This window comes from Lagenorhynchus albirostris, chromosome 11 (genome assembly GCF_949774975.1).
Source record: "Lagenorhynchus albirostris chromosome 11, mLagAlb1.1, whole genome shotgun sequence".
NCBI lineage: Eukaryota > Metazoa > Chordata > Mammalia > Artiodactyla > Delphinidae > Lagenorhynchus > Lagenorhynchus albirostris.
Window position 1 is genome coordinate 79,913,593 of NC_083105.1, and position 14,049 is coordinate 79,927,641.

The window sequence follows — 14,049 nt, forward strand, 5'->3', positions numbered from 1 at the left end:
TTTTCCCTTAAACTTTTTTTAAAAAGAAAAAAGTAATACCATCCAATACATTTAGGTTTGTTTTAAATAGGAATTCCTTCAAATACATCTATTTGGAAATACACACTAGCTTTTACAGTGCCCATTACAACATATTATTAGTAATAAATAGAAATATTTTATGTTAACTATAAGTGACAAAAATCTTTACAAATTAATATATACAGTGTAAGAGAAAGGTGTTCTGTCAGTTTAATGATTTATTGTAATGAATTTTGATTCCAAAAAATTTCATGGAATAAATGCTTGCTTACTGGCTTATTTGGAAAGATGCTAAAAACACCTCAGCTCAAATGATCTCCCTCACTGGTGCCCCACATTTCACCATTTGCATTTAATTTTCTTCATGCTAAGCTTTGCCTCTCCTGGTGGGCTTTGTGTGGGTTTTTTTTTTTCTTCTTCTTCTTCTTTGTTTTTGTTTGTTTTGCTTTTAATGTGTTCTGTTTCTGAGAGGACAGTAATTCTCCATGATGCCTTAGTGAGCTTGATCCCACCCAGCTGCTTTGCTCCCAGGAATGAGTTGCCTGGGGGCACAGGGACTCTAAAAGGAGCCAGACCAAGAAGCAGGATGGCTGTAGGGCCAGCCCAGAATAAGGAGTAATGGTCACTGATCATGTTAGGCAAATAGCAGATGTTCTGGGTGGCAAATGTGTGTCAGGGGTACATGCGACTATTTCCATGAGCCAGAGGTTTTAGCCTGAGGGCTTTCTCTGATGAATTCAGCACACTAATCAAAAGGTTTACATTGGTCTAATTTATTCATTCCTTCAATGAGAAGTTGAAAATGAAAGAGATGGTTAAATGCTGACGGAAGTGGAATTAAACCCAGATTAATTTGTCCTCCACTATTGTGTGTTTCAGAGATTGGAGCACAGGGAAGTTTTGGTGGGCTTGTTGTTCCTGGTTTTCCCGTTCATCCCAGCCAGCAACCTCTTCTTCAGGGTGGGTTTCGTGGTGGCCGAGAGAGTGCTATACATGCCTAGGTAATTACCGCTCCTGGATTCCTCTTTACCAGACCAACACTGATGGCTCCAGAGAGACCGTTCTTTGTGTGTATGACAGATCTTTGCGGTGTTTATTACCCCAGCTTTAAAAACAGCCAAAGAGGAAGTTGGATGAGAATATTGACCAGAGTATATTCAGAATTTTAGCAGCAATCGTTTACCACGACTTCTTTGTTCAAGTATCTGTGTTTATTAAACATAATTACAGTAACTTTCTAGAAATATTTGTTGATTTGGATAAAATTATTAACTGTGTTAAGTAGCATGATTTTAATTAACTTCTATCTTCTTTCTCTCTCTTTCTTTGTTCTTTAATTTAAAAATAGGAACAATCTGAAGGAAACTTGTCCTTGAGAAAAAAATTGGTTAAAATTATAAAGGGCATTCAGACTTGTATGATTACATAATGCCACTTAGCTCTGAATATTTGAATCGTGCTGAAGCTTGTCTGTTCTCTAGTCTTATTCAAATGTCAGCATTCCAAGGCCTGTTTCTTTTCAAAAGCCTGAAAATGTCCCTGAAATGGTTCTGCCGTTTATCCATTGTGTGACCTTGAGTAGCACATGAAGATTTTCTTTTTTTTGCACCCATGTTTTCTCATTTTTAAAATAAGGATTTTATTAAGCTTCCTAAAATTAAGTAATTTGATGAATTATACATAAGAATGAACTTTTCTCTTTAAAAAAATTTTTTAAGACCTTTTTATTTTTTATTTTATTATTATTATTATTATTTTTGGCCACACCACGCAGCATGTGGGATCTTAGTTCACCGACCGGGGATCGAACCCATGCCCCCTGCATTGGAAGGCAGAGTCTTAACCACTGGACCACCGGGGAAGTCCCAAGAATGAACTTTTCTAAAAGGCAACAAAATAAATACAGTAAACCAAAATATTATCAGGAAATTATTCATTTTTATTTCTTCATTTTGAGTTAGAAATTTAAGTTAATTTTAAACTTAATTTAAATGAGATTAATTTAAGTATTAAATAGTAAAATTTATTACATTTTTGGATATTGAGTTAGAAATTTTAAAATGCATATAATTAGAAATGAATTTCATAACCTTCGATTCCCCCCCAGAGTAAGTACCTAACAGCTTTCTTAAGACTTAACAGCATCTTGTTTTGACTTGGTTAAGGAGAGTGTGGCCCTTAATTTTCTTTATGTGTCTACAGCACAGTTTGGGAAGGAGATTATTTCTTGATAAAAACTATTTGATGAGGACAAAAATACGAAATTTCTTTGCGTTCTATATTGACTTAAAATAACAGGCTTATGAAGGCTTGCCAGTACTGAGGAATATGGAGGGCAAAGGAGGACCTCCGTGTCTGTTCCAGACGTGTTTTTGCTTAGAGCAGCTGAGAGTGGCTTCAGTCAGGTTTTGTCTGTAGGACTCCTGATTCCAAGTGGAATCTGTATTTATTCTTCACTTAACAGATATTCACAGAGCGTCTGTCCCAGGCATGCTCTACTACAATCTGAGGCTGCAAAAATAAGTGAATCTCAGGTTTTTTCCCCTCAAAGAGTTTATTAACTGCTGATTAAAAACAAAATGGTGTCTTCCACTCTAATCGTTTAACAGAGCTGGATATTCTTTAAAATAGTATCATACTCAGTAAACATTAATTGTATCAAAACTTTTATTGAACCTTTATTATAGGTCAGTCACTATGCTAAGCATGTTATATTTATTTTATCAGTTAATTCATGCTGTATGTGGTGGTTCATAGCATGTTCCTGCAGTCAGAGTGTGACATGAGTGTGATGTCACAAAGCCTCTGTTTCCTCATCTGTGTCAAATGAAGATAATAGCACCCAACTCAGTGAGATTTTAATGGCATTAAATGGGATGGCCATTTATAAAAATGTTTTGTATAAAAAACTTATAAAATGCTTTATACTGTACATGTTCAATAAATAGCAAGTGTTATCGCTGATATCAGCTTTCTGATGTAGCTAATACCATTATACCCATTTTACAGAAATAAAGCCTGGGCTCTGAGAGGTTAAATAACTTGCCCAAGTGACATAGCTAGTAAGTGGCAAAGCAGTGGAATAGAGATCCTTGTCTGCTGACAGATCTGGCACCTTCCAGGTTATATTGCTTCTCTGATAGTAACGTCTCGTCAATTGAACAAGATGAAGAAAATACGAACACAGTAAAGTACTTTCAGCTCAACTCCATTTGGAAATCAGCGCAGGATACTTTCAAGAGTCCTGAGATCTGAATCCACAGCACTTGGTGTTCTGAGTGCATGTGTGGTAAGATTTTCTAATCCAAATACAAGAGAAAATGTTTTGAGGACATAAAGGGCTGGAATTTTAAACAAGAGGTTAAATTTCATTCTTCTGGAAGAGAGCCTCAGGTAAACATTATAGAAGCCCATAATATTGTCATCAACCATTTGTGAGCTGTCTTATGTAAAGTCAGGGATTTCTGTCGCCCAGGTAGTGTGTCCTCCAAACACCCAGAGAATCATGCCAGCTCTGGCTCTTCCTGTGCTGCCATATCTTCAATAGACCTTTTTGTGACTCCATTTCTTTTCTCTAAAACAGACAAAGTCATGCCCTGCCCTTTTTCCACTAGGAGTAAGCTGATTTGGATTAAAATAAAAGTTTGAAATATAAAGAAAACATCAGTATTACCAAGAGCAAGTGCCTGCCTCTCAGAACCCATTTGAATTTTGCTGCATCTGGCAAACTTGGTGCAGAGTCACCCAAGATCAATTTCAGGAAACCGGTCTTCATTAAAAAGATGGCTGCCCTTTTCTCTCCAAGTTCCCGCATCTGTGCATCGTCGTGCTGATGTCAAGCACCCATCGTTTTCCGAGGGTTTGTCTTTACTGCCCAGCGTCTCCTGGATTCATATCCATATCATCACTGTGCCCAGCCAGGCCTCTTTCCCCCTCCAGAGCCGCGGTCTTGGCAGATGCCAAGGCCATGTGACTAGGAAGTGGAAGTGTCTCCTGCCCCTTATAGATGGTCCTGGAGGCTGAGGAAGAGGGCACGTCACTAGTCCAGGTACACAGCTCTGAGCACAAACCTGAGAGTTTAACTCAAATTTGGGGGAACTGGGGTTGGTGGAAGCCGAGGAGTTTTTGAGAGAGCCATTGTACCTCTCACAAACCCCAGCCTTCCTTCACAGTCATTGTTGTAAGTAGCACCATAAGGGAGCTGTTTTTCTTTGTTTGTTTGTTTGTTTAATTAATTTATTTATTTATTTTTATTTTTGGCTATGTTGGGTCTTCGTTTCTGTGCAAGGGCTTTCTCTAGCTGTGGCAAGCGGGGGCCACTCTTCATCGCGGTGCACAGGCCTATCGCGGCCTCTCTTGTTGCGGAGCACAGGCTCCAGATGCGCAGGCTCAGTAGTTGTGGCTCACGGGCCCGGTTGCTCCGCGGCACGTGGGATCTTCCCAGACCAGGGCTTGAACCCATGTCCCCTGCACTGGCAGGCGGACTCTCAACCACTGCGCCACCAGGGAAGCCCCAAGGGAGCCGTTTTAATTATGGTGCTGGATTCCATTGTTATCTAAAATTGTGCAGCTGAGTCAGAAATCAAAACCTATGTGCGGAAACTTCTGTGCTGTGGCTTTAGAGAGTTTCTAATGACTTCATCGGAGGCAGTTTATACATGCTGACAGTTTTCATGAAAATGGGGACTTTTCTCCAGAAAAGATTTTACTCAGCAGAGACCAGCCTCCCCCATCTCAGTGGAGAATGGTAGACAGTTGGGTAAGGAGCTGCTGGAATCTTCCTCAGGGCTGCAGAGAATGTTGCAGACGCTGCAGGCATTCCTTGGAAGGTGCCAGAGCACCAGGTGATGCCGGTGCATTTAATAAACCTACACGCTGGCTTCCACGATGCTGAAGGATGTGTCCAAGCCTTTTATACACACGGGAATCTTCTCTGCACGGAAGATTCTCTTCTCTCCTTCCATTATTGACCTTGACAAGAAAGAGCCATTCTCCATAGCATTCGTACCCTAGTGCTTTGAGGAAAACATGTACTCTGTGGCTTTCTTGAGAATTCAAATCATCATCTTTATGCAGAAAATCCATGTTGTCTCGAAAACTTCAGCAAACAAGAGGAAGATGAAATAGAAAGCTCAGTTGGTAAGTGAACTTCCTACTCATTAAATATTCAAGGTAAGGAGCAAGGTTCCAGCCTTGGGATCCCATCCGTGAACACTACAGAGGTCACGTCCACCCTCACCGAAGCCCAGGCGAGTTTCCTATATTTTTGGTATTAAAATATCCCAGGGAGCTGGCTTGGCCATTTTACAAGAAAAGCCCAGAACGAGTCGGACCAACAGTGCTCTTTCATCCTCTGCCTTTCCGCCTGACAATGAACAAGCCACTTAAATCTTCTAGCTTCTGTTCTCCCTCCATCCTAACCTAGCACAGACCCAAAATATCACCTGCCTCTCACTTGCACTTTGAAATCTGTGGATAAAAGGGACAGAAATGGGCAATTTATTTGGCACTGCATGGCTTTAGGGTCAGAGTTTTGCCACCAAAAGAAATTGGAATAATCTTTTCTTCTGGTGATAAATGCCAATTTTATGGATGTCTTTTTTGAACAGGCAGGAGAGTTTGGGGCTTAAATCATTCTTTCACAGAAGTTTTGATCTCTTATTCTTATCTCAAGAGAAGCATATAATTCAATGGCTACTTTTTTGTATTTTATAAAAACCACATTAGAATGCTTCAAAGGACTAAAATTTCTTAGAATCGATGAAGCAGAAATAGTTGTTGAGAGCTCTCCAATAAAGTTGTAGAATGTGATCAGAGATCCATTCACATGCCAGATTAAGGGTGATTTATTCGCTTCAGTGCCAAAGAGCAAATTCCTAAACTACTTTAAGAAAACATGAATGAGTGGAGAGGGGATAAGAATGGACAGAAGTAAGTGAAGGCAGAACCAATAATGTGGATGGAACTGATCAAGAAAAACTGGGATCACAGAAGGAGAAGTTAGACCACCTGTGTTTGAGGGAAGAAAGAAAATTTTTAAACTGCCCTACTCTTAGAAAGAGATGCCATTTGTTTTGTATAGTTCCTAAGCTAATGGACACATCAGACATGGAGACATGGAAGACAAGTGACTCTTTTCCATATTCAATTTTGAGAAATACCTTCAAATCACACCTATTAATTCTAAATGGAATTTTTAATCTTACACAGGTTGCTATTGAAACAGTACTGCAGTATGTATTCCTCAGGATGCAAAGTGAGAAATGTCACCTCTGAAAGAACACTACCCCCGTTATCTGACACTGGGGATCCCTACTGATGAGCCATCTATGCATATGCTCCTTCAGAGCTGCTGGAAGAGAGTGATGATTATTTGGGAGCGAATCGAAGTTTTGCCAAATACTCAAATCATCAGAGAAATCATTTGATATCAATAAAACCTTACTTTAGCAAATCCAGTAGAAGGAGAACTGACCTGGGAAGCAACACAGCCCAGTCTGTCCTGTGCTGCCTGGCTGTCCTGGGGGAATCACTTTCGTATCTGTAAAACCTGAGTGTTGGCCTTGCCCGGTAATCCCCTAATGTTGCTTAGATCTTCGTGCCACAGTTGTCTCTGGACTGACCAAACTGGGGGGTGAGGAGAGAAAGAAAGATAATGCAGTGAGTTTTTCATAAAGTTAAATCAATTCATTTAAAAAATTATGAAATTATATGTTTCCTATATTTTTGGTATTAAAATATCCTTTCTCGGGCTTCCCTGGTGGCGCAGTGGTTAAGAATCCGCCTGCCAAGGCAGGGAACAGGGGTTCGAGCCCTGGTCTGGGAGGATCCCACGTGCCGTGGAGCAACTAGGCCCGTGCACCACAACTACTGAGTCTGCGCTCTGGAGCTCGAGAGCCGCAACTACAGAAGCCCACACGCCTAGAGCTTGTGCTCCACAGCGGGAGAGGCCACCACAGTGAGAGGCCCGCGCACCACAGCGGAGAGCGGCCCCCACTCACCGCAACCGGGGAAGGCCCGCGTGCAGCAAGGAAGACCCAACACAGCCAAAAATAAAAAATAAATAAAATTAAAATAAATAAATTTAAAATATCCTTTCTCTTCCTGCATGATGAGAGCAGGAGGGGATATACAGCCCTCCATTAGTTCCTCCTCCCCCACTCAACTCCCTCCTTTTGGACATTTTGCTGGTTTGGGAAATCTGAACTCCAGTTACCATAGTGCTGCATGGTCTCGAAGGTCCCTTTCAGCTCCCAAGTTCAACTCTTTGTGACTTAGAATAACCTTGTGGAAAGCATGAATTTTTCCTCTTAGGAGGTGAAACACATATTCGTCCTGCTCAGTTTCAGCAAGATGCCCAAGTAGGGGAAGGGGGACATGTCCCCTGGGGGGAGGCAGGAGCAAAGAGGAAGTTCATCTGCCACGAGGACAGGCTCTCTGAAGGGCCTGGCAGTGGGCACTAGGGGATGGTCTGGGCAGCAGTGGTGTGGGGCCTCCTCCGTGAGCTGATAGGGTGTCCTCATAAGCAGCAGGAACATGTGTTGCTTAGAAGTTCCCATGGCCAAGCATCAGTGAGGAGTATGTGCCAGTAGGAAATAGGAGCCTAAACACTGGGGTGGGGCAACAAGAGCAATGGCAGATGCCCCGTCCATGGGGCCATGGTGCAGGCAGCTTATCAAGACAGGTTGCAGCCATGAGAACAGGTCAGACGTTTGTGTATCCGTATCAAGTCGTGAGGAGAGACTCAGGAATTGTGCTGAAGCCTAATATCGAAACCGGGCTCAGAGCACAGGTAAGGTTGCTCACAGGGTGACAGGTACTGAGTCCAGTGTGTCCCTCTGTCCCCCTACACTGGGTTTTCAGAAGTCCGTTAAAGTTGTTCCTCAGAATACCATGGGGAAAGGATGGGAAGATTTGACTTCAATGTGTTCATCCCCTTGAGACCTGAACGCAGAAGAGGAATGAGATCTGGGAGGTAGACCTTGTCCAGTGAGGGCTACTTTCCAGGGCAGTGCCCAGGTTGGGAGGGTCCTGGGGCTGCACGGGACTTGGTAATGGTCACCGGGTCATGGTGAGGGTGAGTGCTGTATGAGTTCTTCCTTCCAGGAAGGAAGCAGCAGGGCTTTGCTGAGGGACTCAACTGACTGTGTTACAAAATTGGAGATTGTAGGTCACATAGAACAGAGCAATGGTGGGAATGAGTGAGCTGAGAGGAGGTCAGTGTGCAAATGGGCTGAGGATCAGTTGGCCAACCTGTTGTGCTCAATGAATTGTGCTCAGCCAACGGCACAAAGTGAGGATAAACTTGAACCGTTATTTACTAGACTGGAATCATGGCCTTACTATTAGAGAACCCTGTTAGTTATAAAAGATGAATGTTTATGTCCGAGTCCTTAATGGAGAACAGCAAATGTCTTGGAAACCAGGATTTGAACGTAAAATTTGGAGAGTAGAATCTGAATTCAGATGAGACTAAATGGAATAATATATGTGCAAATTGCTATAAGCTATGCTAGGTAATTGCAAGTCATTATTTCAGTCTGCCTTGTACAAATGAGGAGATTGGGTGAGTCAAAGTGGAAGGAAATCAACGTAGCAGAGTATAGGCCTCTCCTTCCCAGCCCTTTTCCGCCTCCTCCTTCAGTACTATAAACCTCTGTTTCTTTTTTAACTTCATGCGCTCAAAAGTGAACAACCCCAAAGGAAAAAAAAAAACTCAGCTCATGACAATGAGAACAGATTGGTGGTTGCCAGAAGCAGGGAATGAGGGGTGGGCAAAATGGGTGAAGGGGGTCAAAAGGCACAAACTTCCAATTATAAGTTAAATAAGTCCTGGGCATGTAATGTTTACTTAATAATACTGTATTGTATGTTTGAAAGTTGCTAAGAGAATTAGATATTAAAAGTTCTCATCACAAGAAAAAGAAATCGTAACTGTGAGGTGATGTGTGTTAACTAGAGTTATTCTGGTGCTCATTTTGCAATATACAGAAATATCAAATCATGATGTTGTACACCTGACACTAATATGATGTCATATGTCACTTATATCTCAATGTTTTAAAAAAGTGAACACCCCTAACTTAGCAGGCTAGCATTCTGAAACATAAAACTGGAAGAGGTTATGAAACGTGCCCCTGGGAGTGGAGGAGAGACTAGCTTGTGGGTATCACACACCCAGTCACCTGCCTGGAGGGTGTGAATGGATTTAAGTGTTGCCATTTCAACCTCCCTTCCATTAAGACCCCTTGTCGTGAATCTATTTCTTTCCTTTGCTCTTGGATTCTGTGCTGGGGAATACATCTCAAACCAGTGACTTCTTATACAAATTTTAGTAATCTTAAAATATCCTCCCCACTGTTTTAGAAACCTGGATCGTCTTGCCCTCATGAGAGTTGGGACCACCATTTTGTATGTTTGTGTTTTCTCATAATATCCAGAAAAATAGATGCTTCATTAGAGAGTATTGTAGAAAATTAAAGAACACTGGACATATGACACAGCATGTACAGTCAGGTCTGTGCTAATATAGGGGAAGAGACGAGGGGACGGCAACAACTAGTGAATTGTCCATTAATGCCTTTGCTTCAAAAGTGAAGATGCCTGGCTCTAGAATATGGTGGTTTATGGAAGAAATGGCAGAATTCAGGTCCTAGAGCTGAGTATACTGTACGAGGGTTGAGAAAGGTTGTTTTCCTGACTTTTTAGAATTAGATTCAGAGTGACTTGGGAGGTGGTTGGCTTTGGCCAAAAGGCCTCTCAGGCCCAGATGGAAAATTTGTTGTGGCTACTGGAACCAGGCAGAGAGGGAAGTAAGCCAGGCTCGGGTGAAGGTGCTTGCGCAGGGAAACACTGCACCCTGAGTATGGACAGTACTGCTGGTGATAAGTCATCTTTGGGCTCGACTTGGATTGATTCATTTTTAAGTTCACTTTTGTGTCCATGTTAGTTTCCGGTACCTTCCACCGCAATGTTCAATCACACTTAGGAAGCAGCCCCTCTTCCATGCAGGTGCTTAGCCTGAAAAAATGAATAAAACAGTACTCTATCCTTAAAAACTGGCCCGAACTTCCAAACAGTTAATGCTTTATTTCTTATTAAAGTTGAAGACAAAAGCCTCTTCATTATGCGTTAATTCACCGAAGAGTTTATGTTTTTCATTTCCTTCACTTTCACAAAGATAGACGGAATAGAGAAAGATTTGAAATGGATCTAAGGGAAGATTTGCTTAGTGCTTTTTGTGGTCGAGGTTTATGAACGTTCCTTAACTTAAATATGTGGCCATATGTATTTCACATATGACCAGTGTACCTTGTTTTCTTCAGTAGTTTGTTCTATAAAAATGATGTATGAGTCATACCTTTCAGAAGCCAACAATATCGTACAAGGTATTTTGAAGTTTTAAGGGTGTTCTTGGTGGATGCTCTTAAAAGACTTACAGTTGTCCTGTAAATTAGACAGTTTGGGTCAATCTGGACTTTGATAAACTAGGTTTCTTGAGGTGTATTTACAGATCTACCACATATTTTATTGATGTAGTAATACACACATGAACACATAGACACTGCCCTTGAGAACACGGATACCTTGTATTCAGTTCACAGAGCACACCCACATATATTATTTCATTTACTCCATGCAACAACCTTTCAAGGTAGCTGCATTTTAAGCTGCCTTGAAGGCAGGCAATATTTAGCCCTTGTAATACAAACAACTAAGGCCCGATAAGGCTCTGTAAGTAAATCTGTTGCACAGAGCTCACCAGTGTCAGAGAAGAACCCAGCTTTCTAGACCCAGTTCTAGACTCTTTATTCTCCAATGAAATCCTTCTCCTCACTGCAAACCCCCAAAGTCTGCACTAGAACACTTTTGTTCCCCTACACCTAGTAGTGCTCTAGTTACCTTAGGAAGTTACTACATTTACAGGAGCCAAATACAGAGTTATCTGTTTCCACCTGGAATACATGTAAACTCTGCACATTTCCTGACTTCTACTCTATTTAGCAGAAAATAATGCCCTAATAATATTGTTATTATTATAACGTAATATTAATGCTATTTATTGTTTAGTGTGGATCATCAATTGTGCACAGTGTAAAATTATTATTCCCTTTTACAAAATAAGAAAATTAAGAACCGGGTAATAAATAATTTGTCTGAAATCAAACAACAGCAAGTGTCAGAATTGAGAGGCAAACGGGTTTTTTTCTGATCCAGACCCTGCCTTACTTACCACTGGAGGTCTCATAAATTTTAGAGCTGGTAGGTGAGCTGGGAGGTTGAGAGGAAGCATGTCATCTTCAAAGAGGTAAAAGAGAATTAGCAGGCTCTCAGGAGGTGAAAGCAAAGGGTTTTTCTCCCAGTTTGCTCCATAGGTAATGCCGAGAAAAGAACAGAACAAATCTATTTACGGAGAAGTAAATGTAAAGAAGCTTTTCATACCCAGCCCAGCACCCCTAGGATGGGGAGTTAAGGAAATGCATGAGAGATACCTTTTTCTTGGAATGTGAATAAACTCTCACATCCAAATGCATTCAGTCTTTTGGGAAATTTCCCCATCCATCAAATGTTTGAGATAAAAAAGAAAAGGCAAGAAATGGGGACACTAATGAACCTGGGCCAGCTTCCAGGTTCAATCTGATCTGAGGAGCCACCATTGTCTCCCTGGGGCTTCCCGTGCTATAGCGTCAAACACCTATTTGGGGCTCATGGTTCCAGGGCTTTATTGTTTAACCATTTGGGGTCAACATTCATGAGACCAGAATAAGATCTGAAGGTCAGATAATTTGCCAGATGGGGATTCAACAGATCAACATGAAGTTCATTAGGGACATGTTTCATTTAAACTATCTAAAGTTGGGAATTTTTTAGAGTAATAAAATAGGAAGAATGTGTCTGTCTTGTATCATTAATGCTATTTATAGATACTCTCAGTGGGTTGTTTGAGCTTGTTAAGTTAAAAGGTAGAATTTCAATTCTACTTAATAGCAAAACACTTCTCTTTGCTGCATATAATAAAACAAAAAGTGAAGCCGTAACAAACATCATAAAATACTTGGCCCAGTCATAGAAAATTGTCATCTCTCCAGGGTTGATGTAAATGGGAAGGGGAAATGTTGTTCTTTTATCACTTAAGAGCGTGAAAGTACATTTGTACTGTCTACACGACGACTAACTACTCAAAGTTCTCAAACAACAGGTTTAAACATTTTCTATTCAAATTTGAAAGGACAGACGTTGTTGATTGATATTTCCTATTCAATTCTCTTTGGATTTGCATTTTTTAAAGGAGAGATGCAGCTTTCTTTAGTTTTTATAAGCACTGTGGGCTGAGCAGCTTGTCAGTAAAATCCATTCAAAATTGCAGATCCCTGTGGCCTGTGAACAAGAGATCATCTCTGTGCTGCTTTCTCTGGGACAGCCGTGGTGCCCCTCAAGCGTGCTTTGAAAATGTTTCTCGGTACTGAGCTAAGCCATTCAGCAGCCAGCTGGGCTCTTGGTTCTCCAGGTTATGATGTTGGCAGTTGTCAGTGGTTTACACTGACTCCTTTGGGCTCTCTGGGGAGGTCTCTGGTCAGAGCCCAGATTTTCCTTAACCAGGTTAAGCAGACCAAACTGGAGTCTGGTTTCATTTCCCTGGAGGCCAGAAAAGTATGTAGTTTCTCATTTGCTTGATTTTCCACTTTCAAAATGAGGACTTGCCCTGCCCCAGTAATGGAGAGAGCAGTCCTACCCCCCTGCAGCTGAGATCTGCAATAAAGCAGATGTTGAAAGATGAAATGTCATAATAGAGAAGCATCTTAATCTCTGATATTGTGTTCAAGTTTTTAAGAATGTGATACCCTCTAAGAAATTTGCAAACTTAAGTGGAGATGATTTTATATGGCTTAGCATTTCTTTAAACCATATGTCAATACAAGGACTTCTGAAAAAAAATGATTCTGTTACTTGATCCCGATGCCTGTGCTGAGTGGAAGGAATGGTATTCTCCTTCGTTTTGGCTGTAGCAGGGCTCAACAACTGCGGCCTGTGAGTGGAATCTGGCCCATCGCCTGTTTTTATAAATACATTTTGTTGGAACACAGCCATGCCCATTCGTTTACATAAGTGTCAATGGCTGCTTTCCTGCTACGAAGATAGAGTTGACTAGGAAGGACAGAGCCCATATGGCCTGAAATATTTACTCTCTGGCCTCTTACAGAAAAAGTTTGCCCACTCCTGAATTATAGCACAGTGTTAGGGCCGTGGGACTTCTGATCTGACTCTATTCCTAGCTTTTGGAGCTATGGGCAAGTTATTTAAGTCCTCTAAGCTTTAGTTTCCTCATTTATGAAGTGGGAGATACTGAGGATTGAGTTTTTAAATTAGATAATATATTTAAAGCCAGTACTGTCCTTGTTCCAGACCCTACAAGTATTGGACAGGCCCACATAAAGATCTTAGCACAGTGCCCGACACGTAGGGAGTACTCAACAAACATGCAAACGTACAAAATAGCTAATCTGGTTGCTGTCATCTTCATTATCCTCCTGTTCTGCCACTTGGTGGCCGTTGCTCTGGAGCTGTTGGAATCCCAGTGTTTCCCTTCCCCACCGCTCTGCCAGATGACAGCTGTTTCCTACAAGGAGGCAGTTAATGACCATTGAGATGTCATGTATGGAGTGATTGGGAAGGGAGTAGGTGAAGCTGTGTGATAAGGTGTGAGGAACACAGCAGTCAAGGCAGAACCCCAATGTCAGGACAGCAGGTGGAGCGTGGGCTCTGGAATCCGGAATTCCGGGGGTTTTGTCTTTGCTCTACTGGACATGAGCTGTGTGACCGAATTCAGCAAATGCGTTCGCTTCTCTTCTTCAGGGTCTTCAGGAGTTTAATGCTGCTAACAGTGACCCCCAGGGATATAAGGATGAACTGAGCTCCTGTAGAGAATGTACTCGGCACAGAAAATGTGCTCGATTAACATTGCTCCTCAGAGATGCTGCTTTCAGGGGGAGAAGAGAGCGGGCACTGGGGATCTGGGTGCCTGGAGGG

General features: G+C 41.7%; 1 protein-coding gene across 6 annotated transcripts in view; it reads left to right on the plus strand.

The window, feature by feature from the left end:
• The window catches only part of TMTC1 (transmembrane O-mannosyltransferase targeting cadherins 1), a 264,710-nt gene that overhangs the window by 172,857 nt on the left and 77,804 nt on the right, over positions 1-14,049 (plus strand). For all 6 annotated transcript variants that reach the window (XM_060166630.1, XM_060166633.1, XM_060166634.1 and 3 more), the window contains one exon: positions 901-1,022. In XM_060166630.1, the coding sequence (XP_060022613.1) occupies positions 901-1,022 (122 nt within the window). The remainder of the gene's footprint in view (positions 1-900; positions 1,023-14,049) is intronic.